This window comes from Gorilla gorilla, chromosome 5, assembly GCF_029281585.2.
Source record: "Gorilla gorilla gorilla isolate KB3781 chromosome 5, NHGRI_mGorGor1-v2.1_pri, whole genome shotgun sequence".
In the NCBI taxonomy this organism is placed as follows: Eukaryota; Metazoa; Chordata; class Mammalia; order Primates; family Hominidae; genus Gorilla; species Gorilla gorilla.
This window is the reverse complement of record NC_073229.2, coordinates 186385326-186412283: the sequence shown is the minus strand read 5'-3', so window position 1 is coordinate 186412283 and position 26958 is coordinate 186385326. Positions and strand designations below refer to the sequence as shown.

Sequence of the window (26958 nt, the reverse complement as noted above, 5' to 3'; positions counted from 1 at the left end):
GGGGATTTGGAGTACTATAGTACACACCAAAATGTGATGTGTTATTCATAAAGCTTAATTTTGAGAACTAAATAATATTTCTATGATGATGATGGTATCTGAGCATTCACTAGAAATCTAATAAACTTCTTATCTCATTTAATAAGCATAGTTGAGTTCCAGTCATAATTATCAAGATCATAAAGCCAGCTGAGGTAACTATGAATCTTTATATGATGATAAATATTATTCAAATAGATTTACATGCCATGAATTGAAATGAGTGCTACCATCTCAACAGCTAGAAACATATTTTGCTGCCTGAAACTGCCTCTAATCTGAGCTATGGCAAACTTTCCTCCATGCAACAGCCAGACTATTTTTAGTAAAGGAAGCTTGAACAGATGAAGATAATCATATGGTTCTCCTAAATTAAATCTGTTAAGAGTGCGTTCATGTGAATCACCAGATCTGTAAGTCTTTATTGTCTCCATTGTTTAAATTCTATGAAACGGAACAACAACAAAAAAAATCACTGCTGTTTCAATTCTGCTATCCCTGTGATGTACCTACAGCAAAGCTGTCAACACATAGTAATGTAACTGAAGGCATCTTGTGGTTCAGGAATAGTTTGGTGACTGGAAGTTGTGAAGGGGGAAACGCGTTGTTGGCATTTCATTGGTTTAACACAGGTACACCCTGCATGGAGGGACTCGGTAAGTAATGATGGTGATTGACTGTGTCAAAACCCAGCAGAGCTGCATTTTCGTGGAGGATGAGTCACTTCACTTACACTAATGAGAATTATTCTTAAGAAATGTGACTTTTTTTCTTGTGATAATTTTCTCAGAGTGGGTAAATTATGGTATTGAGTATTAGATTATGAAATGCTTGCTTTTTATGATACCAAACACGTTTTTGTACTGGAAGTGAATTATCTGCCAAATTATGTTTTAAAAGCTGTAGAGGGCTGAGGGCAGGGCATCAAGCCTGTAATCCCAGCACTTTGGGAGGCGAAGGCAGGCAGGTTGCTTGAGCCCAGGAGTTCCACACCAGTCTGGCCAACATGGCGAAACCTTGTCTCTACAAAAAATATAAAAATTAACCGGGTGTGGTGATGCACGTCTGGAGTCCCAGCTACTTAGGGGACTGAGGTGGGAGGATCGCTTGAGCCCAGGAGGTTTTGGCTGCAGTGAGCCATATCGTGCCACTGCACTCAAGCCTGGGCGACAGAGCGAGACCCTGTCTCAGAAAACAGACACACAAAAAACAACAACAAAAAAACCCAAAGCTATAGAGGTAGTACTTGGGAAAATTTTCAAGACCAGCTGAGATGTTCTATTTAGGCAGCGATTGAGTTAACTTGGCAGTACTGAGTAATAAATACAGGAATAGACACTTGCTCTGGTTAATGCTGAGGCCAACAGCAGCTGCAGCATTGTGTTTTAATTCACTTTTACTTGAAAGTGGCCCCAGGTTTGGGGTTGTTATAAAGTGAGTAAGCGTGAGTACACTTCTCTCTCCTATCAGACGGTTTCAAGACTACCCCTTGCTCCATTCATTCATTTACTACTATCTGTGTGACCTGTTTGCTGTAGCTTCAATGGTTTTCACATTAATTAGCTCATTTGTTATCTTATTTGACCCTGAGCTCTTTTGACCTGTACCCACACTTTACAGATGAGATAGTGAGGCATGAAGATGTTAAATCGATGAGGTGATACTCAAGTGAAATTGCATCCTGAACTTAGATCTTCTGAGTCTTTCTCTGCTGAGTTCTTTCCATGATGATATTGTTCTACTGTGGTTCTTCAGCAGTACCCACTAATGTGTATCGAATATTCACTATGCGTGTGGTATTTTGCTAACTACTTTATCTCATTTAACTATCAGTCCTGTTTGTTATGTGCAATTGTTATTTCCACATTACATATCATAAAATTGATGTTCAGAAACACCCCCATCCTTACCTGGCTGGTAGTGGCCATTAGATTCGAAACCCAGTCATTCTGATACCAAAGCACAAAACCACTGTTTATCATCTTGACATCCTCATTGCTTTGAAATCAGGAACTTGTGTACATTACAGTTACATGTATATTACAGTTGAATTGTGTTATCAAGACTAGTGGTATGGATGGAGATATTTAGGAAATTGCACGAATAAAAATGGACTATTTATGGATTAATTGTCAGTATCTGAGAAATCATCTTGTTTGGGATCGATATTCCAAGAATCAGTCTCAGGGCTTGTGGAATTTTCTTCTGTTCTCCATGCTCAGAATACTTCTTCTTCCCTCGAAACCTACTGCTGCTACTCATTCCTCTGCTCTCAGCTTAAAACACAGCTCTCTCAGAAGTCAAGGTCTCTCATCCCTCCAATATACCCTCAAAGAGTCTCAGTATTAATTGCCTGTTTAATATTTTTTTTTGGACGGAGTCTCGCTCTGTCACTTGGGCTGGAGTGCAGTGGCATGATCTTGGGTCACTGCAACCTCTGCCTCCCTGGTTCAGGTGATTCCCCTACCTCAGCCTCCCAAGTAACTGGGATTACAGGCGTGAGCCACCACGCCCAGCCTGTGTAATCACTTTTATCCTCCTGACGTGCAAAAGTCTCTTTCAGTATTCCATCTCCACAATCTGGCAAAATGTGTGTCACTTTTTAGATGCTCATTATTTGTTGAAGGAATTAATAAATCAATGACTTAAAATTAGCAACAGTGAATGCTTTTTCAGAACTTTATGATAGTATTTGGTAGTGATTCCAAACACTAGGATAAATGAAGAGTGTCTTTGGGAAACTAGAGTAATTAAGTAAAATAGGTTGGGTGCTGTGGCTCAAGCCTGTAATCCTAGTACTTTGGGAGGCCGACACAGGTGGATCACTTGAAGTCAGGAGTTCGAGACCAGGCTGGCCAACATGGTAAAACCCCATCTCTACTGAAAAAATACAAAAATTAGTGGGTGTGGTTCCATGTGCCTGTAATCCCAGCTACTCGGAGGCTGTGGCACAAGAATCACTTGAACCCGGCAGGCAGAGGTTGCAGTTTGCCAGGATCGCGCTACTGCACTCCAGCCTGGGCAACAGCTTGAGACTCCATCTCAAAAAAAAAAAAAAATTAAATTCAGTAAAATAATTGGAATCCACTGATAATTTCACAGATACTGTCTGCCCATGCCCATGACCTGATGGAAATTTAAGAGGGATCCTATTGGACTTTTGGAGAACCAGAAGAATTAGTGTTGTTGTATTGTTTAGGTGTCTGTAAACTATATTCCATGAGATACATTACTGTTTCATGATATTTAAATTATCTAAAGGCCTTTAATAAAGCATATATTACTAAGGTATTTTGAATAACAATAAAGGACAATCAAAATGGGCCACATTGTCAGAAAGTGGGGAAAATGCTGGGAATAGAGTGACAAGAGATGAGGCTAAGAAGAGCTGATCTACTAGGAAGGTGTTTGGTGCTGTCTCTGCCCCTGTTTCACAGATGAGGGCATGGACAGCACCAAACACCTTCCTAAGGGTGGCGGTGCTCAAGGGCACAAAATATTAAACTGCAAATGTCGAATACCGTCCAGTGAAATGCCAGATGAAAACTTGACACGATGCGCTGTTAGAATTATTTTCTTTAAATACCAACCTCTTTTAGCAAATCTGAGCTCTGTGACTGCTTCACTAATAGAACATGTTAGAAATGACACTCTGCCCATTTCCAGGCTCAGGCCTTAAGAAACTGGAAGTTTCTACTTCCTCTCTCTTAGGGTAGTCACCTTTAGAAAGCACCTACTGTGCCCTAGGGCAGCGGTGCCCAAGCCCTGGGCCAGCAGGGGTGGCCTGTTAGGAACCAGGCTGCTCAGCAGGAGATAAGCAGCAGGTGAGCGAGCATTACAGCCCGAGCTCCACCTCCTGTCAAATCAGTGGCAGCATGAGATTCTCCTAGGAGTGAGAACCCTGTTGTGAACTGTGCATGCGGGGGATCTAGGTTGCAAGCTCCTTATGAGAATCTAATGCTTGATGATGTGAGGTGGAACAGTTTTATCCTGAAACCATCCCACTGGGTCCCTGGAAAAACTGTCTTCCGTCAAACCTGTGCATGTTGACAATGACAGACAACTAAAAAGGTTGGGGACCACTGCTCTAGGGCACCCCCTTGTTAAGAAGAACTAAGAACACCAGCCCACTGACCTCAGCTTATATTCAGCATCCACTCGGCCATGCAAAAGAGCCACGTTGAAAAGAAACCGTTCAGTCCCACTGAACCATCCAAGCTGACCCCACATAGAGCAGAGTCAAACTTACCTAGCTAACTCTGCCCCGCCTTGTGATCAAACTTTTACTAAAATATGAGTATATTTTCCAAGAAAAGCATGGACTTCAGTTGTTCTATTACAAAATGAGGGAAGATCCTTGTTTTGATGATTAACAAATCATTAGATAAAATGGATACTCTTATGAAAATGCATGATGTAATCATCAAGATATACCCAAGTAGTTACATGTGAGAACCCAGTGAATACTTGGGCTGGGGCCAGGGTTTTGTTGGGAAACAGTTCTGCAGTTACACATGAACAAATTATCAACACATGACCAAGTAATCCGTGTGTGGCTCAGAGCTCTATAGAACACAGCATTAACAGATTTTCACTGGAAATCAAGGTTGGCTTGGGGCATGTGAAAGCGATTTGTAGACAAACCTGTTTTATACTAATGCAAGGTGATGCCATTGCCATTGCTTTTATTATGATCATAGTCTCTTGGAGACTGGCTGGAATTTACAAAAATCATTTTTGCCTCTCTTGCGTCCTGTATACCGTATAAAGTTTTTTCAAATGAGGGATTTTTTATTATTCATATAATATCAAAATCAGAAATGAAAAATATTAATAAGAACTAGATTAGGTGTCTTAAGATCTTCTCTTAATTATTGTTTTCCTTCTAATATTTGTTTTAAACAATTTGTAGAGATAACTTGGCTTACTTAGGAACAATTAATCCTTTCTATTTCTTTCTGCAGAATTAACTTCTGTAAACTTCTATTTCTTTCTGCAGAATTAACCGTAGTGAGCCTTTTAGTTAACTGCTTCTATAATACGTTCTTGCTCTAAGAAATCGTAGGGAATAAATTCAAGTTAGAAAGGAATATATACACTCATTAAAGCAAAACATGTTTCTGTTTGTGTAACATATTCTAATCTTGTAAAGTTTAACATGCCAGAATAAACAGAAACTCAGTTTCTGGTTACATCTGGTATTTATTTCTTAATATCTCCTGTATTAGTCAATTTTCACACTGCTGATAAAGACATACCTGAGTCTGGGAACAAAAAGAGGTTTAATTGGACTTAACAGTTCCACATGACTGGGGAGGCCTCAGAATCATGGCGTGAGGTGAAAGGCACTTCTTACATGGAGGTGGCAAGAGAAAATGAGGAAGAAGCAAAAGTGGAAACCCCTGATACACCCATCAGATTTCATGAGACTTATTCACTATCATGAGAATAGCACGAGAGAGACCAGCCCCCATGATTCTATTACCTCCCTCTAGGTGCCTCCCACAACACGTGGGATTTCTGGGAGATACAATTCAAGCTGAGATTTGGGTGGGGACACAGCCAAACCATATCATCTCCCAAGCTATAAAATGACTTATTTGAAATTTTAAAAGGAGGACTCCAAGGAAGTGTTCAAATATTCACATACCTAAACTGAAACATGTGTTTATATTTTTGAAAAATAGCCTGAGCACTTGACAACTAATATTATATATTGAGTTACCATTTCTGAAACTTTAATTTTATGAAAGCTCTTTCTCCTAATTTGTTAAACGGGGCATGGACAGACATGAAGGTGACCCCCACCCCCCCGGCCCAGTGACCTCCCACCACCTCCTGTACATGCTCATGTGAAATTGCTTTCTCTAACCAAGAAAATACAGCAAAAGTGATTTGATTTCCCTGACTGTGCCAATTATGTTATCTACGACTTCCCCTGACGATATTACTTATGATGGATTCAGTGGAGACTGGAGCAGACCCTCTCCTTGTTGACTTGATGAAGTGAACTGCCAAGGTGAGGAAGCCCACATGGCAAGGAACGGCAGGAGGCCTCCAGCCAACAGGCAGCAGAAAGCCGAGGCCCTTGTAATGACAGCTGCAAAGAAGTTAATTCTGCCAACAGCCTGAGAGAGCTTAGAAGCTAGTTTTGCTGTAATGGAGTCTCCAGGGAAGAAAGCAGCCCAGCCGACATCTTGACTGGGCCTCATGGGACTCTGAGCAGAAGTCACACCAGGCCGTGCCCCACAGAAACTGTGAGATCATAAAAGCATGTTGTTTTAAGCAACAAAATTGTGGTTATTTGTTACACAGCAATAGAAAAGAAATGCCAAGTATAATGTCTCATATGATTTCTGAGATAAATGAAGTAATGTACCTGGAAAAACCTGTCGATAATAAAGACTTTAAAAGAAAAACACCTACAACACTCAGGAAATAACTAAATGAAAAGCAGGTTATAAGCAAAGAGGCCAATGGAGTGTAGAGATATTGACATATATTCCAAAAATGTATGTCCGTACACATGTCTTGTAACAAAATCTTAACTTGGTGGTGTTTTCATAATTAGTAAATGTAGTTACTGATTTCCTACCCACCAGATAGGAAAGTGTCCACCATCCTGACATGATGGTGACATCTGTCTGACATCGGCCTCTGAAGGAAAGAGATACAGTTAGCAAGGATTTCACTGTAGTTCATGGTAAAACAGTAAATAAAAATGCTTATTTATTTGACATGTATTTTTTAAAACTGTGTCTGAAAAGTGAACAAAACAACAAATACTTTTATGATAAATGGACTTTGTTACTTTGTAAACTTGTAGCCTTGGACATATCTCTTAGCATCTCCAAGCCTTAGTCTCTCCATCTGTAAAAAAGGCTGTGGTACTGCCCACCTTGTTTTGTTTATAGGTCACTAGGGATGAGGTACATATGGTATTAACTATGGCTTCTGGCAAGTGGCATATATTTGTTATACCATTGCTCTTTTTAGAAAGCTAAGTCATCATGTGCATGTCGCATGTAATCTGCTGAAATAAGGATGGACTATAGAACACATTTGGTAAAGATTTTCATCAAAATGATCAATGCTTTTTTAAAAGTTTGGGTTTTGTGGTCAACTTCTGTAATTGTAGAAACTCATGAACTTATAAATAAGGTCTTATTCCCTGATGTATTATAAGTAATATTTTACTTTTGTCTTCCAAAAGACTTATGTATCTTCCTATGTCAACATCCTCATGTATGTGAAAGAAAATTCTTGTTTGTTTCTTAGATCATAGAATATTGCTACTGTTTTGTGTGCTCCATTGATTTTTCTATCAAAACAAAGTTAATTTAATTGTAATAATAATGACCATTGGATTTGACAGTGAATATCTTAAAAATTCAAAGTAACAGTGACTTATGTAATGTGAGAGTTCAGTTTTTCTCTCATGTAAAAGTTTAGATAGGTGGTTCAAGGCTGCTGTGGCACTTCATGATGACAGGAACCCAGACTCTTTCTATATTGTTGCTCTATGTTGTATAACCTTGAACTTGTGGTTTAAGATGCACTATGTATATTACAAACAGGAGAGAAAAAAAAATGGATGAAGAAAAGGACAAGTAGAAGTTTCCACAGGATACCTCTGTTATATCCCGTTGGTCATCACTTACATGGCCAGTCAGGCAAGGGAAGCTGGGAGGTAGAGTCATTTTTCCAGGGAGTCATATGCTCAGCTATAAATCAGAAATTCTATTACCATAAAAGAAGAGAGGAGACAACTGAAAGCTTCTGCCACAACATAAAGACAAATGTCTGTTTCACCTGGATAATGTCATGTGATCTGTATCAGTGATTCAATTAAGTATTTTAAGAATGTCTTAGTTCTTTTTTTGCTGCTATATTAGAATTCCTGGGTCTGAGTAACTTAAAAAGAACAGAAATCTATTTCTCACAATTCTGGATCAAGGCCCCGGCAGGTCAAGGCCTGGTCTCTTTGCTTCTAAGATAGCACCTTGAATTCTATGTGCTCCAGAAGGGAGGAACAGTGTGTCCTCACATGGTCGAAGAGCAGTAGAAAGAGAACCCACTCCTGCAAGCTCCTTTCTTAGGGGTATTGATCCATTCATGCAGGTGGAGCCCTTATGACTTAAACGCTTTCCATTAGGCCCCCCTCCTAACACTGTTGCAATTAGGAACTCAGTTTCCAACACATGAATTTTAGGGGACATATCTAGACCATAGCAAAGAGCATAATATATGTGTTCTAATAAACATATATGTTAGCCACAGCTAATATGTGTTTCCTTAAAAGAGAGAGAGAGAAAATAAAGGATGGCCTTTTAAGGATTTGTGTGATGGTTAGTATTAGGTGTTGACTTGATTCGATTGAAGGATGTCTAGATAGCTGGTAAAGAATTGTTTCCAGGCACAACAGATGCTGGAGAGGACGTGGAGAAATAGGAACACTTTTACAGTGTTAGTGGGAGTGTAAATTAGTTCAACCATTGTGGAAGACAGTGTGGCGATTCCTCAAGGATCTAGAATTAGAAACACCATTTGACCCAGCAATCCCATTACTGGGTATATACCCAAAGGATTATAAATCATGCTACTATCAAGACATATGCATACGTATGTTTATTACAGCACTATTCACAATAGCAAAGACTTGGAACCAACCCAAATGTCCATCAATGATAGACTGGATTAAGAAAATGTGGCACATATACACCATGGAATACTATGCAGCCATAAAAAAGGATGAGTTCATGTCCTTTGCAGAGACATGGACGAAGCTGGAAACCATCATTCTCAGCAAAATATCACAAGGACAGAAAATCAAACGCCACGTGTTCTCACTCATAGGTGGGAATTGAACAATGAGATGACTTGGACACAGGGCAGGGAACATCACACACTGGGGCCTGTCATGGGGTGGAGGGCTGGGGGAGGGATGGCATTAGGAGAAATACCTAATGTAAATGATGAGTTGATGGGGGAAGCAAACCAACATGTCACCTGTATGCATATGTAACAAACCTGCACGTTGTGCACATGTACCCTAGAACTTAACATATAATTTTAAAAAAAAATTGACCAAAAAAAGAAAAAGAAAAAAATTGTTTCAAGGCATGTCTGTGAGGGTGTTGCCAGAGGATACTGAAATTCGAGTCAGTGGACTGGGTGAAGAAGACCCATCCTCAATGTGGGTAGGCACCATCCAATCTGCTGCCCCCATGGCTAGAACAAAGCAAACCAAAGAAATTGGGATAAGCTGGCTTGCTGAGTCTTCTGGCTTCCATCTTTCTTTCATGCTGGATGTTTTCATTCCTCCTGCCCTTGGACATCAGACTCCAGGTTCTTCAGCCTTTGGACTCTTAGATTTACACCAGTGGTTTGTCAGGGGCTCTCAGGTCTTCAGCCACAGACTGAAGCCTGCACTGTTGTCTTCCCTGCTTTTGAGGCTTTTGGACTTGGACTGTGCCACTACTGGCTTCTTTCTTCCTCAGCCTGCACACGGCCTATCCTTGGACTTCATCTTATGATCATGTGAGCCAATTCTCCCTAATAAACTCCCTTTCATATACACATAGATCCTATTAGTTCTGCCCCTCTGAAGAACCCTAATACAATTTGATTCAACCATCTTCTGCCAGATTCTTTACCACTGTGGACTTTTCTCTGAGCATTCCCATGATGTATTATTGCAAGAGACTTTTAGGGTTTCAAATTGTTTTCTGTGGGGAGGGCCCTTAAGGGCATCACATGGGACAAAGAGAAAAGAGGCCATTAATGAGAATTCTGGGGACTCGTCCTTCTTCTTCAGCCACATTGGGTCAGCTTTATTTGTTTTATGTATTTGGTTACTATAGACAATTTCATGTAATGAAAATACCCTGCTTAAAAGAAAATGTAACTTTGAAAACACAGATTTTTCAGTTTTCATTATTTTACAGATGAGAAAATTAAAGCCTGACTTAATTATTCTTGTGTATTCACTATGTTTAGGTAAAACATTTATCTATTCACAGCAAAGCACATAGATATATGTAGGACACAGTCCTTGACTTTAAGAGTTTTGTAGCGTGATGATGAAGGTTAGTAACCAGTTCAAAGCCCTAGGACTGGTTAGTCTTTTGTGTTGATTGGCAGTGGCTTGGATTATCTTATAACAGAAATGACAGACTATTGTTTCCAAAAGCTAAGAGGAAATCACTGAAGGATAGGATAGGAGATTCAGTCTATTATTTTAAATTATAGAACAATTTACACTCTACACAATGCACTGTGTCAATTCTAAAAGCTTTGACAGTTATATACACTCATGTAACTACTACCCCAGTCAAAATGTAGAACATTTCCAGAAAGTTCCCTTATCTCTTTTTCCAGTCAGTACCTCCCCATTCCAAAGATAACCTCTTCTGATTTTTATCGCCATAGATTAATCTTTCTTTTTGCTGGATTTCATATAAATGGAATCATATAATACACACTTTTCTATGGCCAGCTCCTTTCGGTAAATATGGTGTTTTGTTTCGAGACTCATCCGTGTGGTTGTGTGACTCAGTAGCTCTCTTTTCATTTCTGAGTCTGCTACTATGTGATACCCCATGGTTTATTCTAGTCACTGTCAAATGACATTTGCTTGTTTCCAGGTTTGGGTTAACATGAGTAAGGCTGTGATGTTAGATTCTTGTACGAGTCTATGTTGCTGTGTGTGTGTGTATATTTTCATTTTTCTTGGACCAACACCTTGGAGTGAAAGTGCTGAGTCATAGTTTAACTATATGTTTAACGTAATAAGAAATTCCAGGGCTGGGCGCTGCGGCTCTTGCCTGTAATCCCGGAACTACGTGAGGCCGAGGCAGGCGGATCTTTTGAGGTCAGGAGTTGCAGACCAGCCTGGCCAACATGGTGAGACTCCGTCTCTACTAAAAATTCAAAAATTAGCCGGGTGTGGTGGCAAATGCCTGTAATCCTAGCTACTTGGAAGGCTGAGGCAGGAGTATCTCTTGAACCCGGGAGGCAGAGTTTGCAGTGAGTGGAGATCGCACCACTGCACTCCAGCCTGGGCGACCGAGTGAAACTCTGTATCAAAAAAAAAAAAAGAAAGAAATTCCAAAACCATTTTCAAAGTGGTTGTTTTATATTTCAACCAATGATATATGAGAGCGTTTGTTAATCTTTATCCTCACCGACATTTAGTATTATCATAGTGGCTAAAATGTGAAATCAAGTGAAATTATATCTTGTGATTTTAACTTGTATTTTCCCTGTTATTAATGATGTTGACCATCGTTTTATATAATTATTGGCCACTTATACATCTTGTTTTGTGAATAGCCTGTTCAAGGTTTTTGCTTATTTTTAACTGGTGTGTTTATGTCTGTATTATTAATGTGTCCTTTATATTAGCTCTTTATAAGCTCTGAGATTACTTATTTTACAATTATATGTATTACTAATATTTTCCCAAGTCTGTGGCTTGCATAGTCATATTTTAGTGTTTTTGATGAGCTCTAATGTTCATTGAAATTCAATATATAGATTCCTTTATGTGGGATTAGAGCCTTCTGTATCCTTACAAGGAAGTTCTACCTGTTCCAAGGTTATAAAGAAGTTCCCATTTGCTTTCTGTAGGGAGTGAGATATTTATATTCAGTTTTTCAAGCAACATTTGCTACAGAGATCCTCTGTCTCTTATTGAGTTTCCTTGTCAACTTCTCAGTTCATTTTTTTCCTTACCCACTTTATTGAGAATAATTTGTGTAAATAGACTTTCTCTATTTGAAGGGTACAATTTGAGGAGTTCTGACAAGTACATAACAACATAAAGCCACCAGCACAGTCATGATAAAGAACATTTCCATACCCTCTATATTTGTCTGCTAGGACTGCCATGACAAAATACCCCAGACTGGAAAGCGTAAACAATAGAAATGTATTTTCTCACATTTCTGGCAGCTAGAAGTCGAGATCAACGTGTGTCAGCAGGCTTGGTGTTTTCCAAGGCCCCTGTCCTTGGCTTGCAGATGGCCACCTTCTCCCCATATTTTCACATGGCCTTTCCTCTGTTTTTAAGGACATCAGTCATATTGGATTGGGACTCGCCCTAATGACCTCGTTTTAACTTAATTACCTCTGTCAAGACCTATCTCCAAATGCATTCACATTCTGAGGAACTGGGGGTTAGTACTTAAACATAAATTTTGAGGGGATGCAGTTCAGCCCATAACCCCCAAAATAACCCTTATGTGTTTATGTGGCTTGTTCCCACTCTGTGCTCCCAGCCCCAAGCGACCTCTGCATTTCATATACATGGAATCATGCCACATATTCCATGTTTGGCTTCTTTCACTCAGGCTGATTTTGAGAATTGTTAATGTTGTTGCATTTATAGGTAACAGGACACTGCTTATTCTTGAGTAGTCATCCACTGAATAGTTATACTACGTCTTTCTATCCAGTCAGATGAAATATTTCATAGATATGTGGGTGCCCTCCAGTTTACATTTGCTATGAATAAAACTGTTAGGAGCACTTGCCTGCAACATTCTGTGTGGATATATTTTCATTTATCTCACATGACTACCTAAGAGTAGAATAACTGAGTCACATGTTACTTTTATGTTTACTTTAAAAAAAGAATGCCTAGTAGATTTCAGCAGTGACTATACTATTTTCCATTTGCACCAACAGTGTGTATATTCCAGTTGTCTTCCAACTTGCCCGTCTTTGACATGGGCATTTTCAAAAATCTTACTCATTTTAATGGATGTGATTGGTTCATTTGTAATACCATTTTTTTGTAGCTACTATAGAAAGTCTACAAGAAAAGCGATTATTCTCTCTTTTTTATAACTGCAGTCTCAGGGTTTAAGAGCAACAATAAATACTTGGTAAGTGGATGAATATTTTGGTTTAACGAATTTTTTTCGTTGTTTTTCCTGCTTACTATTTAATGATTGCATTTATTATGCTGCTGCTCTAACCACGGCACTGTGCTTGGCTTTGTGACAGTGTAGGATCTTTAAATCAAATGAAGGAGGGTGGATGCTCAGAACAGTGTCAGTGTCTACTATATGACAGAGGGCGATACATGCTTTAGAAGAGTTATAAACAGCATGCTGTAGAAAGTGACATGATCCTGGGGAGGGCTGGATAGTAGGGAAATTGAGAAAAAGGATAAATTCAGAAACCCACTGGGCCGTGGGTCCAGGTCCCTTGGAAAGGGCTTCTTACTGCTCAGTTTTTACTAAACCAAAAGTAACCCTCTTCAGGGAGTTCTATTTTGAGAAATAAGAAATAATACTTGTAACAGTTGCCATTTTTTTAACTCTCTATGTGCCAGGAACTGTGTAAAGGCGTTTGTTGTGTTGCCTTTGCACGGTGTTATTTGTATTTGTGTTGTTTCATTTAATCTTCATGCACACTCTGTGAAGTAGGTATTTAATTCCTTACTTTTCAGATGAAGAGTACTAAGTTTGGAATGGGTCCGTGCAACTAGCTCGGGAACATATAGTTTAGTCATTGGTAGAAATGAAATACAACAGGTTTGTGAACTTCAAAGCTCCTTATTTGTATCATTTTGTTGCAGACACAGATAGAAAAGCATCAAGGGAGGACTCAAGCTTCTGGGTACAGCTTTTTACAAGATAGTTTTGCTGTTGTTGTATTATGTCCTTAGTATGATTTACAAAATTATTTTAGTCCCTTACACTTAATTATGTGGCTTAAATGTTTGTGGATTTTTCAAGAGAATATTTGAAATCCTTCATATTTGATGACAAGATGAGATAATAGGGTAAGTATAGTTTAAGTAAAATTACTATTAAATAACATTTTTCAAAAACTGTAAATGCCGTGGTTTTCTATTAACATTTTGGAAAATAGAATTAGCAATTTATTTTAAGCATCAATGCATATACTCACATATGATGAGCAGATTATAGCATTTATTTAGATAACTCAAGAAAAATAGTTATTTTGTTTTGTCAGTCTGGGCTGTGTCTGAGTAATATTTGGATATGAATTAGTCAGTTACATACTTCAATTTTCCACTTTTCTGGGCATTGAAAGACATAGCCAAAATGGCTTTCAGATTATTAGTTCTAGAACTTTTGAAAATAAATTTTAAAACCCACATGTTACAGATTTTATCAATGCTTTCCCTCTGTTGGGTCATTTTTCTGTATTTCTGATTTACATGCATCATATAGACGTGTTTAGATAATATTTGCTTCACGCTATTCTATAGACAGTAACATTAGTCAGGACCAATCCTCAAATGCCATCTCTAGTTGTCATTTTCCACTTACTGATGCAAACAATTTGATGAATCCCAGGATTCAACTGCTGCTTCTCTATCACCGTCTTCTCGGAATTCTCAGGTCAACAGCACTAAGGTTTTCATTGTAATTTCTCACTTGAGACCCAGGACATACCTACTCATACAAACATATGCGATTATATGTTAGCCAAAGTGCCGCCACAATATTAAAAATAAAAGAGTACTTTTCAGTATGAGTTTGGAAAATTTAATTTGCTGTAGATCAGGGGTTGGCAAGTTTTTTCTGTAAAGGGCCCGATAGTAAACGTGATAGGCTGTGTGGTTCATGAGGTCTGTGTTGCAACAGCTCATTGTAGCATACAAGCAACCATGCTCTATGTGGCTATATGCCAATAAAACTTTATGGACAATGAATTTTAAATTTCTCATAGTTTTCATGTGTCACGAAACATTCTTCTTTTTATGCTTTTCAACTATTAACAAACATGAAAACATTTCTTATCACAGAGTCTGTATAAGGTGGGATTTGGCCAGCAGCCCATGGTTTCCTCACCCTGCTAGTGTTGCTAAAATAATTTATATATTTTTCTTGGTTGCCGTCATTACTAGGCAAAAAAAAGAGAACGTTCTCTAAAAACCAGCCAAATTTTTCCTGTTAGATTATGTGACATTTTATTCAGATATCTTTCTCTAATTCGGTAGATTTGAGGGATGAAATAGTGGTTTTGCTTCTCTAATTGACGTATTATCGTCCATAGCTCCCTTCTACTCCCATGCATTTTTGCAGTCCTTTTTAATCTGAAGACCTTTCTTGCTACTATTTAAAAACTATTAACTATAATTGTTTTGGCCATGCAACTCTTAAAACACTGTGTTCAATGATTAGGCAATTAAAGTTTTATATTTTCCAAAATTTGACAGGAGCACAGTTAAATCTGCTTTGTAAGGGTATAAATTCACTTGGACAGTTGTTTCTACTCTCAGGATAGCCATAGCATTCACACTATTAGTGTGAGCAGCTGCATAAACTAGCATATCTATTTTACTGTGTTAAAGTCCCAGATTCAAAAGAATTCCATTCAGTTTTACTACTTACACCATTGTGTTATGGTTTGAAATCAAGAAGAATGTGTGAATGAGTTTTCTATAATGTCTCTGTAAAACACACGAATTTGTCAGATAACATAGTACCTGATGTGGCAATTACGGGAATTGTTCCATAAATATTTTAGTTGCTATTAGGGCAGTAAAAATTTAAATATGAAAAAATAAACATCTGTGATATGCACAGAAAAGTCTCACTGAATTCTAGACTTTGAGGTAAGAAGTCTTACTCTGTGAAACAAAATATAACTGGGCCCTAATTCCTGCATTTAATTATTGGTGCTCCTTCTTTTTTTTTTTTTTTTTTTTCTTGTTGAGGCAGAGTCTCACTCTGTCGCCCAGGCTGGAGTGCAGTGGCGTGATCTCGGCCCACTGCAATCTCTGCCTCCCTGGTTCAAGCGATTCTCCTCCCTCAGCCTCCCAAGTAGCTGAGATTACAGGCACCTGCCACCATGCCCAGCTAATTTTTGTGTTTTATTAAAGACAAGGTTTCACCATGTTGGCCAGGGTGGTCTTGAACTCCTGACCTTAGGTGATCCATCCGCCTCAGCCTCCCAAAGTGCTGGGATTCCAGGCATGAGCCACCATGCCAGGCCTATTAGTGCTCTTTCTTGGCTGTTGCCACGTAGGTGTGTTATTGACCATTGCATGTGTCGTGAGTCAGTCAGAAAAAACTTCCAGAGAAGAGAAGCAATATTGTCCCATTTAGTTAATGGTTAACCACAGCGAAATGGATTTCTTTTAAACGCAGGCACTTTTCGGTGCCTCAAGCACAGTGTGGTTCACTGGGAATTGCCACCAGCCACAGTATGAGAGCCAGAGCTCGGCACAGGCATCTGGCCAGAGATCACCTTGTCCCTGGAGGCGAGATGACCTACCATCCCAGGGAGCACTGCTCCTGTTAGAGCTGTCAGTCAGGTTACATCACAAGGCCCGACAATTACCTAATTATCCCCTGACTCGTTTCAGAATGATGTGACAAGCTTGCAGGGATACATGCAGATGAAAACCAGGAAAAATTAAATTAGATGAGGAAAGGGATCAAAGGAAAGTAATATGAAGCCAAGGGTAATTTTGGTAAACGAAGTGTGTATTATGATTTATGTAAAATTGCAAGAGCTGGTCCACAAATTTGACTCTGAAGTTTTCCTAATTGTCTAAAAAAGAGAGAAATCTGATTTGTAGTGTCCGTAAAGGTAGAACAAACCACAACCTACAGAGAAACAGACATTAAAACAAACAAAGGGGCAAGATGTGCCCTCTGGGTTCCCCTCAAAGGATTTGCAATTTGCCATGTAATTTGTACATTGCATATATATTTAATAATCATAATTAAAATCCTCTGTTGAATATGGGAATTCAATATAATAAAATAGACATGCTAATTTATCCATACTACTCACACTGTTAGTATGAATGTTATGACTATCCAGAAAATAGAAACAAATGTCCCAGTGAATCTATACCATTACAAAGCACCTTTAACTTTGTTCCTGTCATATTTTAGAAAATATAAAACCTAAATTGCCTAATCGTCGTACACAGTGTTCCAGAAGTTGCATGGCTAAAGCAATTATAGTTCAAAGTTTTTGTATAGGAGTAAGAAAGGTCCTCACATTAAAAAGTGTATTCATTGTAGCAGACTGCATTGTAGCCACATTTATCTCCACTGAATTTCTCACTTTAAGCCGGAAAAATGAGGCTGATGAACGTGATCAAGGTCGTAGTTATCATTTCTTTTCCTCTCTTTTATTTCTATACATTTGTAACTTTTATCAAGTGAATATATGCACATGTTTAAAAATCAAAGGTGCAGACAACCTTCTAATAAAAACAGCTTGGCAGGTCAGGGAATTCATCAGCACTTTTCTGTTTTCTCTCCAGCCTCACTTCTGCCTTCCAAGTCCTCACATTTCTGTTTTTACTTTTATATTGCCCAAGCTGAATAACATATATATTTGGTTACATAATCATAATTAACATCCTCTGTTCAGTTTTAACAGTGTTACTCTAAAGTTGAAAATCACATAAGTGCTTCCATTATCGTGAATACAGTGGGATGTGCAAAGAAAATGAAACGGCTTGTTCTTTGTGACTGGTGTGATATTAATGATGAGCCCCGACCCTCCTATGTGCCTGGGAGAACATTGCCTTGATCACCAATCCTATGTCGTCATGTCCTGGGCCCCCAAGACCACCTCCCCCCTCCAGATTCAGTGATTCAGCAGGAGAGCCTGCAGGACTTGCTGTCCTGTCACACACATAGCTAAGATTCACTACAACAAAAGGATATGAAGCGAGGGGAAAAGGCCCAGGGGGAGGAGTTTAGGGGAAACCACAGGCAAGTCCTCCCCCAGTGGTCACTCGAGAGGCACTCAGTTGTGATAACGCGTGTGAAGTGTTGTCTGCCAGGAAGCTCAATGGAGAGTCAGTGCCCAGCAATTTTAGTGGGAACTGGTCATGCAGACACCTCTGCCTGGGGCTTATCAAAATTCCAGCCTTGCCGAGGGTGAGAAGATGTTGCGCATAGCCATGGTTTGTGCAGACAGTTCAGGCTCTGCACACCATCCGTAGCAGTAAGGGAATGATGTGGACGCTTCCAAAATTCACATTCCCAGATGCCAGCCAAGGGCCAAGCTTGAAAGCAGGCTTTTCAAACCATCGCAGCTTCAGTCCTGCTAGAACTCTTCTGCAAATTTACCTCCATATTAAGCAGTGGCCTTTGGGTTAATGATCGGTGGATCCCAGATGCAGCTCCTTTTGAAGTCTGGGGTAAAGAGCCTCCGTCAAATGGCTCAGTCTGTTTCAGGTACGGCTCAGGCCTGGAGAACTGCTCTGCGTCCCCTGCTTTTCTCTAGAATAGTGCATGTGTGCATGCATGAGTGTGTGAGTGTATGTAGTATGTGTATGCCTGTGTGCTGTGTGGTATTGTGTGTGTGTGCGTGTGAGTGTGTGTGGTGTGTTTATGCATGTGTGGTGTGTCTTGGTGTGCATGCATGTGTTTGGATGTATGTGTGTGGGGTGTGTTAGGCGTGTGGGGTGTGAGGGATATATGTGCACATGTACATATGTGGTGTGTTTATGCATGTGTGGTGTGTCTTGGTGTGCATGCATGTTTGGATGTATGTGTGTGGGGTGTGTTAGGCGTGTGGGGTGTGAGGGATATATGTGCACATGTACATATGTGGTGTGTTTATGCATGTGTGGTGTGTCTTGGTGTGCATGCATGCATGTGGGTATATGTGTGTGGGGTGTGTGAGGTGTGTGGGATGTGTGTGCACGTGTATGTATGTGGTGTGTTTATGCATGTGTGGTGTGTGGCATGCTGTATGCGTGCATGCCTGTGTGCGTGCATGCCTGAGTGTGTGTGGTATGTGCATGTATGTGTGAGTGTGTGGCATGCATGTGTGTGTGCACACATGTGATGGTAAAGGAGGGAGGGAGGGAGCACTCCTGCAGGCTGGCAGGGGTGGCTGTGACCCCCTGCCCACCTCCCACGGCATTTTCCTCAGCATCTGCTACAAAGTGCCAGGGTGGCTCTGCACTGGTTCCTGAAGCAGAGATGGGCCTTGTGATGACCGATTTAGCTCCTACAGCTTAAACACTAGCTACGTCCTAACGTCGTCGGTAGTAAAATCACCACAGCCTCTGTCCCCGAGTCCTAACCTTCTGCCTTGCACTGGGCACTGGCCTCATACCACGTCTCCCGGAAGCTCTGTCAATCTCCTCCAGCCCTTGATGCCACCCTCCCTCCTCCTTCTTTCTGTGTCACAGCTGGGGAGACAACCCACCTCTTACTCCGCCCCTCCCGTGGCCACCTCACTGCTCCACCCACGGTGAGGAGGTCCAGGCTGCCACTTGGGGCTTTCCTCAGGCATCTGATCATTTCCTGAACCCTGAGCCCTCACAGACATACAAGCCAACTTTCCAACTTATATCTCCCCAAGCCACTTTTTCCCATTCTCCCATTTAATTGATAATTAGGTCAGGCACTGAATTTTAGGTTGAAATTGAAGGTATTGCTGCAATTTAAACATTCTGTTTTGATTTTTGTTTCCAAGTAGATGGTCTGAACTTTCTGTTTAGAAGATTTGAGGATCTGGAAATTTGCTGCTCCTTATCCCCTGTGCCCTCTCCCCTATCTGCCTTTTGCTTTTGTTTTTTTGTTTCTTTGTTTGTTTGTTTTTTGAGGTGGAGTCTTGCTATGTCACCCAGACTGGAGTGCAGTGGCACAATCTCGGCTCACTGCAACCTCTGCCTCCTGCATTCAAGCGATTCTCCTACCTTGGCCTCCTGAGTAGCTGTGATTACAGGCGCATGCCACCACACCCAGCTAATTTTTGTATTTTTAGTACAGACAGGGTTTCGCCATGTTAGTCAGACCGGTCTTGAACTCCTGACCTCAGGTGATCCGCCCCCTTCAACCTCCCAAAGTGCTGGGATTATAGGAATGAGCCACCGTTCACAGCCCGATTTCTTAAAATTTAGTCAAAAAGTTATGAACCAGTTGAATGCTTGTGAGGCTTTTTACTGATTTGCTTTCCAAGAGGAATGCAATAATTGACACTGATATTTCATTTTAAATGATCTTCTCTAATTTAAAAGAAGTGTTGCTTTTATTGAATTTTTATTTCTTTGATGCCTAGGGAAGCTTGCTGAGCACCCCCTCGATGCCAGGCCCTCCTCTAGGTGCTGGGATGCCTCAGGAAACAGAGTAGACCAAGTTGGCTTTTGTGTAGCTGTGGTCACTAGGGACAGACAGCCCTTGCTCTGTGCTGGGACACTGCATGGCTGGGTTGGGTGGGGTCGGTAGTAATAATTATTATGAAGCAAAGGAAGCCTGAAAGGGCAGACACAGAAGTGGAGCAAAGTCAGGGATGGCCTTTCTAGTAAGGTGCATTTAACCTCAGCCCTACGGGGAGGCTATAAGTGGAAAATGAACAGATTTGGAGCAAAATGTCAAATATAGTCTTTGTATGTTGATGAATATAGTTTTGACCTAGCACATCCCTTGAAAGGGTCAGGGGGACCCCCAGAGTCTGCAGACCACACTTTGAAAATCATTGGACTACACACTAATTTCACTATTATTTTATAATATAAGTGGAAGCATGTCTTAAGGAGTACATTTCTATTATAACTCATATAAGCATATATTGTTGTTTCTTCCCAAGGGTCCATCTTGCTGGGATGATGTTTTAATTCCAAACCGGATGAGTGGTGAATGCCAATCCCCACACTGCCCTGGGACTAGTGCAGTAAGTACCTGGTCACATTCATTCCTCTTATTGCAAGAAAATGATGACATCTTCACTATTTGCTAGGAAATTAGAGACAAAATGTCAACTGACTGTTCTTCCATCTAATAATGTTTACCAAAAGTGTTATGATATTTAAATAGGTTAATTACATTCACCAAAAATCCAACCTGTGCCCCTGCCTTTCAGGGTCACTTTCCTAGTGACTTAATCATTTGGGGGGACCGTGTGGAAATGTGCCAATTTAAACTCATTGCAAAGTTATATCCATAGAAGGAAAAGGAGAGGTGAGAAAAGGAGAGCCAGTGCAGAGCCTCCAAAAGAAAAATTACAGAAGCATGAGATTCACCTTCTCTCCTGCTCCAGTGATATTTTATATTTATATTCCCCATCATTCAAAATTGATTTTTTTTTCTGCTTTATCTACTTCTACCTTTCTTTAGTAATTTTCTGACATAGTGGACTATTACAAAATATAGTATGGGTGGCCGGCGATGTAATTGAATTACCATCCTCTGTTCTTTGTAATCCTTTCTCTCTTTGCACGTATATACCATATGTTTCATAGACCGCAGATATTTCCTGAAAGAACCCCTAAGCTCTGAATTTATTTTTAAGATAATTTTGTTACTATGGTCATGCTTAACATGTATATTGTTGTATTTTTTAACCTCAAAACTCGCTGGCTCCGTCGTAATCTAACTGTATACATTTCCTGCGTTGTAAATACTGTTATGCTGCCAACACAAATGTCAGCGTTAGTTCCCAAACTGTCAGAGCCAGCTGGCAGTTAATACCTTCTCTAAGGAACAGAGTCTGTCAACAGCAACAGGTACAGCGTTTGAGCGAGAATCATGAGAGGAGCTTTCTCTCGCCAATCTGCTGGCTGATCGGAAGGATACCAAGATAGCAGTGGGCAACAATAAACAGTCACTCTCCACCAGCCTAGGGCTAGGGGCTACGAACGTATTTTTATTCATCCAAATCCTGAAGAAAGATAATGACTTGTATGTCACTCACATATTTTTCAGGCATCACACAGTCTTGCCAGTTTCCTACCGGGATGAAATTAGAGTGCGTATTTCATAGGGCAGAATTCTTAAGTGTAATTACATATGTTTACATGTACACAAATGTAATATGTATATATTATAGCGTACATAATATGTAGATATAATTGCATCTAATAATATAATTATATATACATCTATGTTTCCATATATACATATGTTATACATATATACATACATAGAATCTTGCCCCTATAAACTTGTAAGTACAAACCGATGGGTTTATGCTTACAAGTTTTTAGGGTCAACATTCTATGTATGTGTATGGTATACATATATACAACATTATGTGTATAATGTTAGAGTTATATCTATAACTCAAACCTGAGTTTGGGGCCAATATTCACTCTTCTTGTGCGGCACAGAAAGTCCTGGGTCTAGAATGTTGTTTAATGTAGTCAGTCATGAGTTGTAGTCCTGGGTACTGGGCTGAGAGTAGCCCAAATCCTCTAGGAGCCCTGTACTTTCAAAGGAGTCCTGAAATAATTTTCTCAGTGTTTCAAGGAACATAAATTAACAATCAGAAAAATCACAACATATATGTGGAAACAAGCCGTGGTAAGAGTGAGCAAAATTCAAAACAGTAAAGAACATAGAAATTGAAATCATCAAGGATAGAGTATAAGGATGCTTAATATGTTTAAAAAATAAAAGATTAAAAAAACAAAACAAAACGATTGGAAATATCCAGTCAAATTAAACAAGCACACACACACCTGAAATTCTAGAATTATATATAAATTATAATTGACACAAAGTTTACTAAATGTGCTGAACAGCAGATAAGACATAGGTAAAAAGAGAAAATAGAACTTAGATCTGAAATTTGACCTGAAAAAAATTATCCTAAATGCAGCCAGAACATAATAGATTTAAAATATAAAAGAGAACTTAGAAAACATGGAGGATTAGAGTTTGATAATACAGTCATTCCTGTCTACGGCCATACCACCCTGAACGTGCCCGATCTCATCTAGTAACACAGTCATTCCTGGTATCTTTGGGGGATTTGTTCTAGGGCAACTTCTGCCCACTTTGGATACCACAGTCCACAAATAAGGGGACTCATAGGCTGTTTGAAGCCATCACAGCTGTCACATAGAGACTTTAAAATCCATGGGACAAGGAAGCCTTGCCCAGAAGCTTCCAGCCGACACCCCTTGGGTCCCCTTGTCCAGATTAGGCCAGTTCTGTGCACAGGACAGTCTGGATTTGCTCCAGGGTAGTGTGGGTGACACTAGAGGCTGCGTTCTTTGATCATGTGGGGGCGGCGGCTGCCCCACCAGGATGGAGAGGAAGGAAGGCTTCTTCCCATCAGCCCTGGGGGTGACAACTCACCCTGGGTTCCAGGGAAGGTCAGAAAGTACATCATCGCCCCCGAAGGCCTCACAACTCTGTGGCCCTTGTGGCCACCCCATGGCCCTTGGCATGGGTGCTCTGGACATGGGGTTGCATCATGACCGAAGCCTTTCTCACAAAGGCCACGCTCCTGCTCGCCTCTCAGGCAGGAACACATTGTTCCTGAATGAGGATGCAGAGGCGCGTGCACAGCAGCCCTAAGACCATCTCTGATGTGCACTGCCGAGGGTGTGCCTGCGGCGGAAAGTCCCCCACGCTGGCTTTGCTCATGAGGCCCGTTAGCCTGTGAAGTTCCAGGTGACAAATGAAGCTTCTTCACACATTGCACTCACCAGGCATCTCTCCAGTGTGAGCATTCGGGATGCTTAAGGCCTGAGCGTGGCTGAAGAATCTCGCATAGGCGGCCTCTCCTGGGTGCGAATTCTCCGTGCTGAGTGAGTGGGAACTTTCTCAGCCTGGCTTCCCCAACAAATCCCTTCTGCGGTGTGGACTTTGGAATTCTGAAGGAGGCGACAGCTTTGGCTCCAGGTTTCTTCATCTTCCCTGCACTGAAAAGACCTTTCTTTGCATAGAAGATCCTGGTGCCAAATGAGGGGGGAATTTTGGATGCTTTATTGTCATTGCAGCACTTGTAGGACGTGTGTGGTTCCTCACACTCCTAACACATATGGGACTTGCCTCGTGAATTTTCTGGCAGTAAATAATGGCTGCTGCTTCTCCAGGCCTTTCCAAACACCATGTGTTTATAGGTTCAGAGCTGGGCCTCCCTGTCTTGGCTGGATTCGAGTCCTTGCTGTTCAGTACCCTGGCTTCTCATCAACTCCAGCTGTGTGGCCACGGTGGTTGGGGGGAGGTGGGAGTGGCCTCAAGTCCCAGCGAGGGCTCGAGTTCAAAGGTCTTCAGTGCTCCGCATGGACCACGCTCCTCTGGGCCTGGTAGGAAGCCCCTTCTCCAGGAGAGACAGCCAGCCATGTCCTCAAAGGTCATGGTCCCTGTGCCAAGGTCATTATCTTCCCCGCCCTTATTGGAACGTCAGGCTTGGGACCTCCTGGGAAGCAATTCCTGGACCAGTCACTTGGTCAGTCTAGTCATTGTCAGCATTAAACCCTCAAAGTTAGAGGTGAACCTACATTGTCTAGTATAACCATTCAAGGGATTGAACTGAAATACAAAATGCCAAATTGAGAGATGAAAAAAAAAAAGAGAGGGGGTGAAATATAGGAAAGTGGGACAACTTAAGTAGCGCACACAAAAATGGCACGAGTAAAACCTCATGTAACAGAAATGAAAAGAAATGGAAATGCACTAACTGAAATGTAAAAGACAATGACTCTTAGACTGGGTTAAAGGAACAGAATCTGGCTTTATGCAGGTTACAAAAGACATACCTAAAACATGTGAGCAGAAAAACATCGAAAGTAAAAGAATGGAAAGTAATAATCCAGGCAAGTATTAACTCAAGAATGCTGTTGATACCATTTTAATTGCACATAAAATAGATTTTCAGGAGAGGGTGGAAACATTACTAAAAAAGGAGACATGCGAGGTTTTGAGGAAAAATATGTTCAGCATCCCAGGAAAAGGAGACTTTTGAGGTTTTGAGGATTAGAAAGGTTTAGTAACGCAGGAAGATAAAGCAGTTTAAAATGGTATGATCTTAGTAACACGGATTCAAAATGTACTAAGGAAACATTGTCAGAATTAACAAAATACGTGGATAAGTTTAACACCATGGTGGGAGAGAGAGTAACACAGGTCTCTGTGGAGTTGAGGGCTCCTGCAGTACAAGCTTAGGAAGGATGCATCCGATTCATACCACCAGTGAGCCCACGACATCAGGAGACAGTCACTCGGCAACTGGAGGATATCAACAACTGGTCGTGTTTTAGGACATTAAGAAATTTAACTATCAATAGCAAAAATATAACTCTAAAAATCTGTTACACGTGGACATTCAAATCACTGAGTCAATGTTAAGATCTAAATGGAAATAAGGGAACAAACAACAATGAAAGGGTACCACATAGCAGATATTTGGAGTGTAGCTAAATTTGTATTTAAACAGGGAATTAAGGATCATAAATACCCAAAGATATTCTTATCAAGGTAGGAAAAGGAAGCATCATATCCAACTATATTTTTTCTTCTGTATTTAATAAACACCAACTCAATGTCTGTTAAGTGAAGGGACTGAAGGTTTGAGCACTAACCATGACAATAGCTAGCCCAAGTTAAGTGTTCAGTGTGAGCTCAACTCTTTCACTCTCTCTTAAAACCATTTTTCTGGATTGCATTTTCACAATGCAGCTAAATATAAACTCTGACTCCTGTATTTTCTAAAGTCAAGGTTTTGACAGTATTTTGGACCCTATATATAATTTATTTTATATATTTTAAGGTTATTAAAATTTTGAATTTCTATCACTTAGACAAAATATCCATGTACTTAGAACTTAAAATAGCAGTGTTCCTAATATATTCTTAATTAATTAATATTTATACCCTTAAAGATAATCTTAGTAGATCATTTTAAATAGCAGTAAAGTTTACCCTTGGTTTTTAAGAGTACAAATACAAACTTGACCCTAACTCTCCTTTAGACAGAGAAACCTGAACCTAATTCAGCTTTATGCTAATCGCTGTTATTTTAGGAGGGAGCATACCATTAGTTCTTACCTTTTTATAAAAAGAATTCCAGTCAGCTCAAAGGATATATGCTTGAGATTAAAAAGGGGATGAAATCAATTAGGATTTTCTTCATTAGTGAAATTAACTCAACTTTGGATATGGCATAAGACTTTAGTTATTCTGTGTCAATCTTCATTTTATAATTTACCTATGATACCTTAAACCAAGCTTGTTCAACCAGCGGCACCGTATGCGGCCCAGGATAGCTTTGAATGTGGCCCAACACAAATTTGTAAACTCTCTTATGAGATTTTTTTTTTTTTTTTAGTTCATCAGCTATTTTTAGTGCTAGTGTATTATATGTGTGGCCCAAGACAATTATTCTTCTTCCTATGTGGCCCAGGGAAGCCAAAAGATTGGACACACTGGCCTTAAAAACTTAAAACAATAATTTGTGTTTGTATGTGTACTGGGGGATGTGTGTTTCTCTTACTTGGGCACACATAGGCTAAGGAAAACCCTGAAGTCCTAGTGCCTGAGCATTATTTCTGAGTTCTGAATCCTAACTCGTAACACTGAGCTCCACTGTCATCCAACGCTCCCCTCCGAGACCTGTGGCTTCAGCGGTGCTTTTCTGGTAATGAGGTGCCCCTTAGCCAACTGCAAGAACCTTGCCTGTTCCCTCACACCTGACAGTCACACAGTAGGGTTTAGGATGGGGGTATTTCCTCAAATAAAAAAGAAAGAAAATTTAAATGATCTCTTTAAAGTAATAAATGACCAAGGTCATTTTAAAGAAATTCTTATTGAGGGGTGTTGATTTCCTATTACACAAGCTATAATATTTTTTATATATCATCTATTTTTCAGAGGCAGAATTTACCTGAAGTGTTGTGTAAGATAACATTTTCTTTTTTAGATTATTTGATCTTGACTGGAGTTCAACTCATATACATCAAACATTTTTTTTCTTATCAGAACAAGTAGCGTAACACCTCTTAAAATAACTCCAAGATTTATTTCAAATGAAATTAGATACTTAAAACTATCCCCTGAACTATAATAAATAATGTAACTATTAAACTCAGTATAATAAATAGAGTGTTTTCATCTTACTCAACATGCAATCTATTTTTCACACTTTCTCCCTCTTAGGCTAAGTATATGCCAACTGGAACGTTAGTTTGAATGAAAGTTAATATTCATGGTCTGTACCTCT

The 26958-nt window shown here is 40.1% G+C and overlaps 1 protein-coding gene across 4 annotated transcripts in view; it reads left to right on the top strand.

Moving 5' to 3' along the window:
* Positions 1-26958, top strand: part of PRKN (parkin RBR E3 ubiquitin protein ligase) — a 1379176-nt gene that overhangs the window by 652171 nt on the left and 700047 nt on the right. For all 4 annotated transcript variants that reach the window (XM_055391408.2, XM_019029889.4, XM_055391406.2 and 1 more), the window contains exon 5: positions 20599-20682. In XM_055391408.2, the coding sequence (XP_055247383.1) occupies positions 20599-20682 (84 nt within the window). The remainder of the gene's footprint in view (positions 1-20598; positions 20683-26958) is intronic.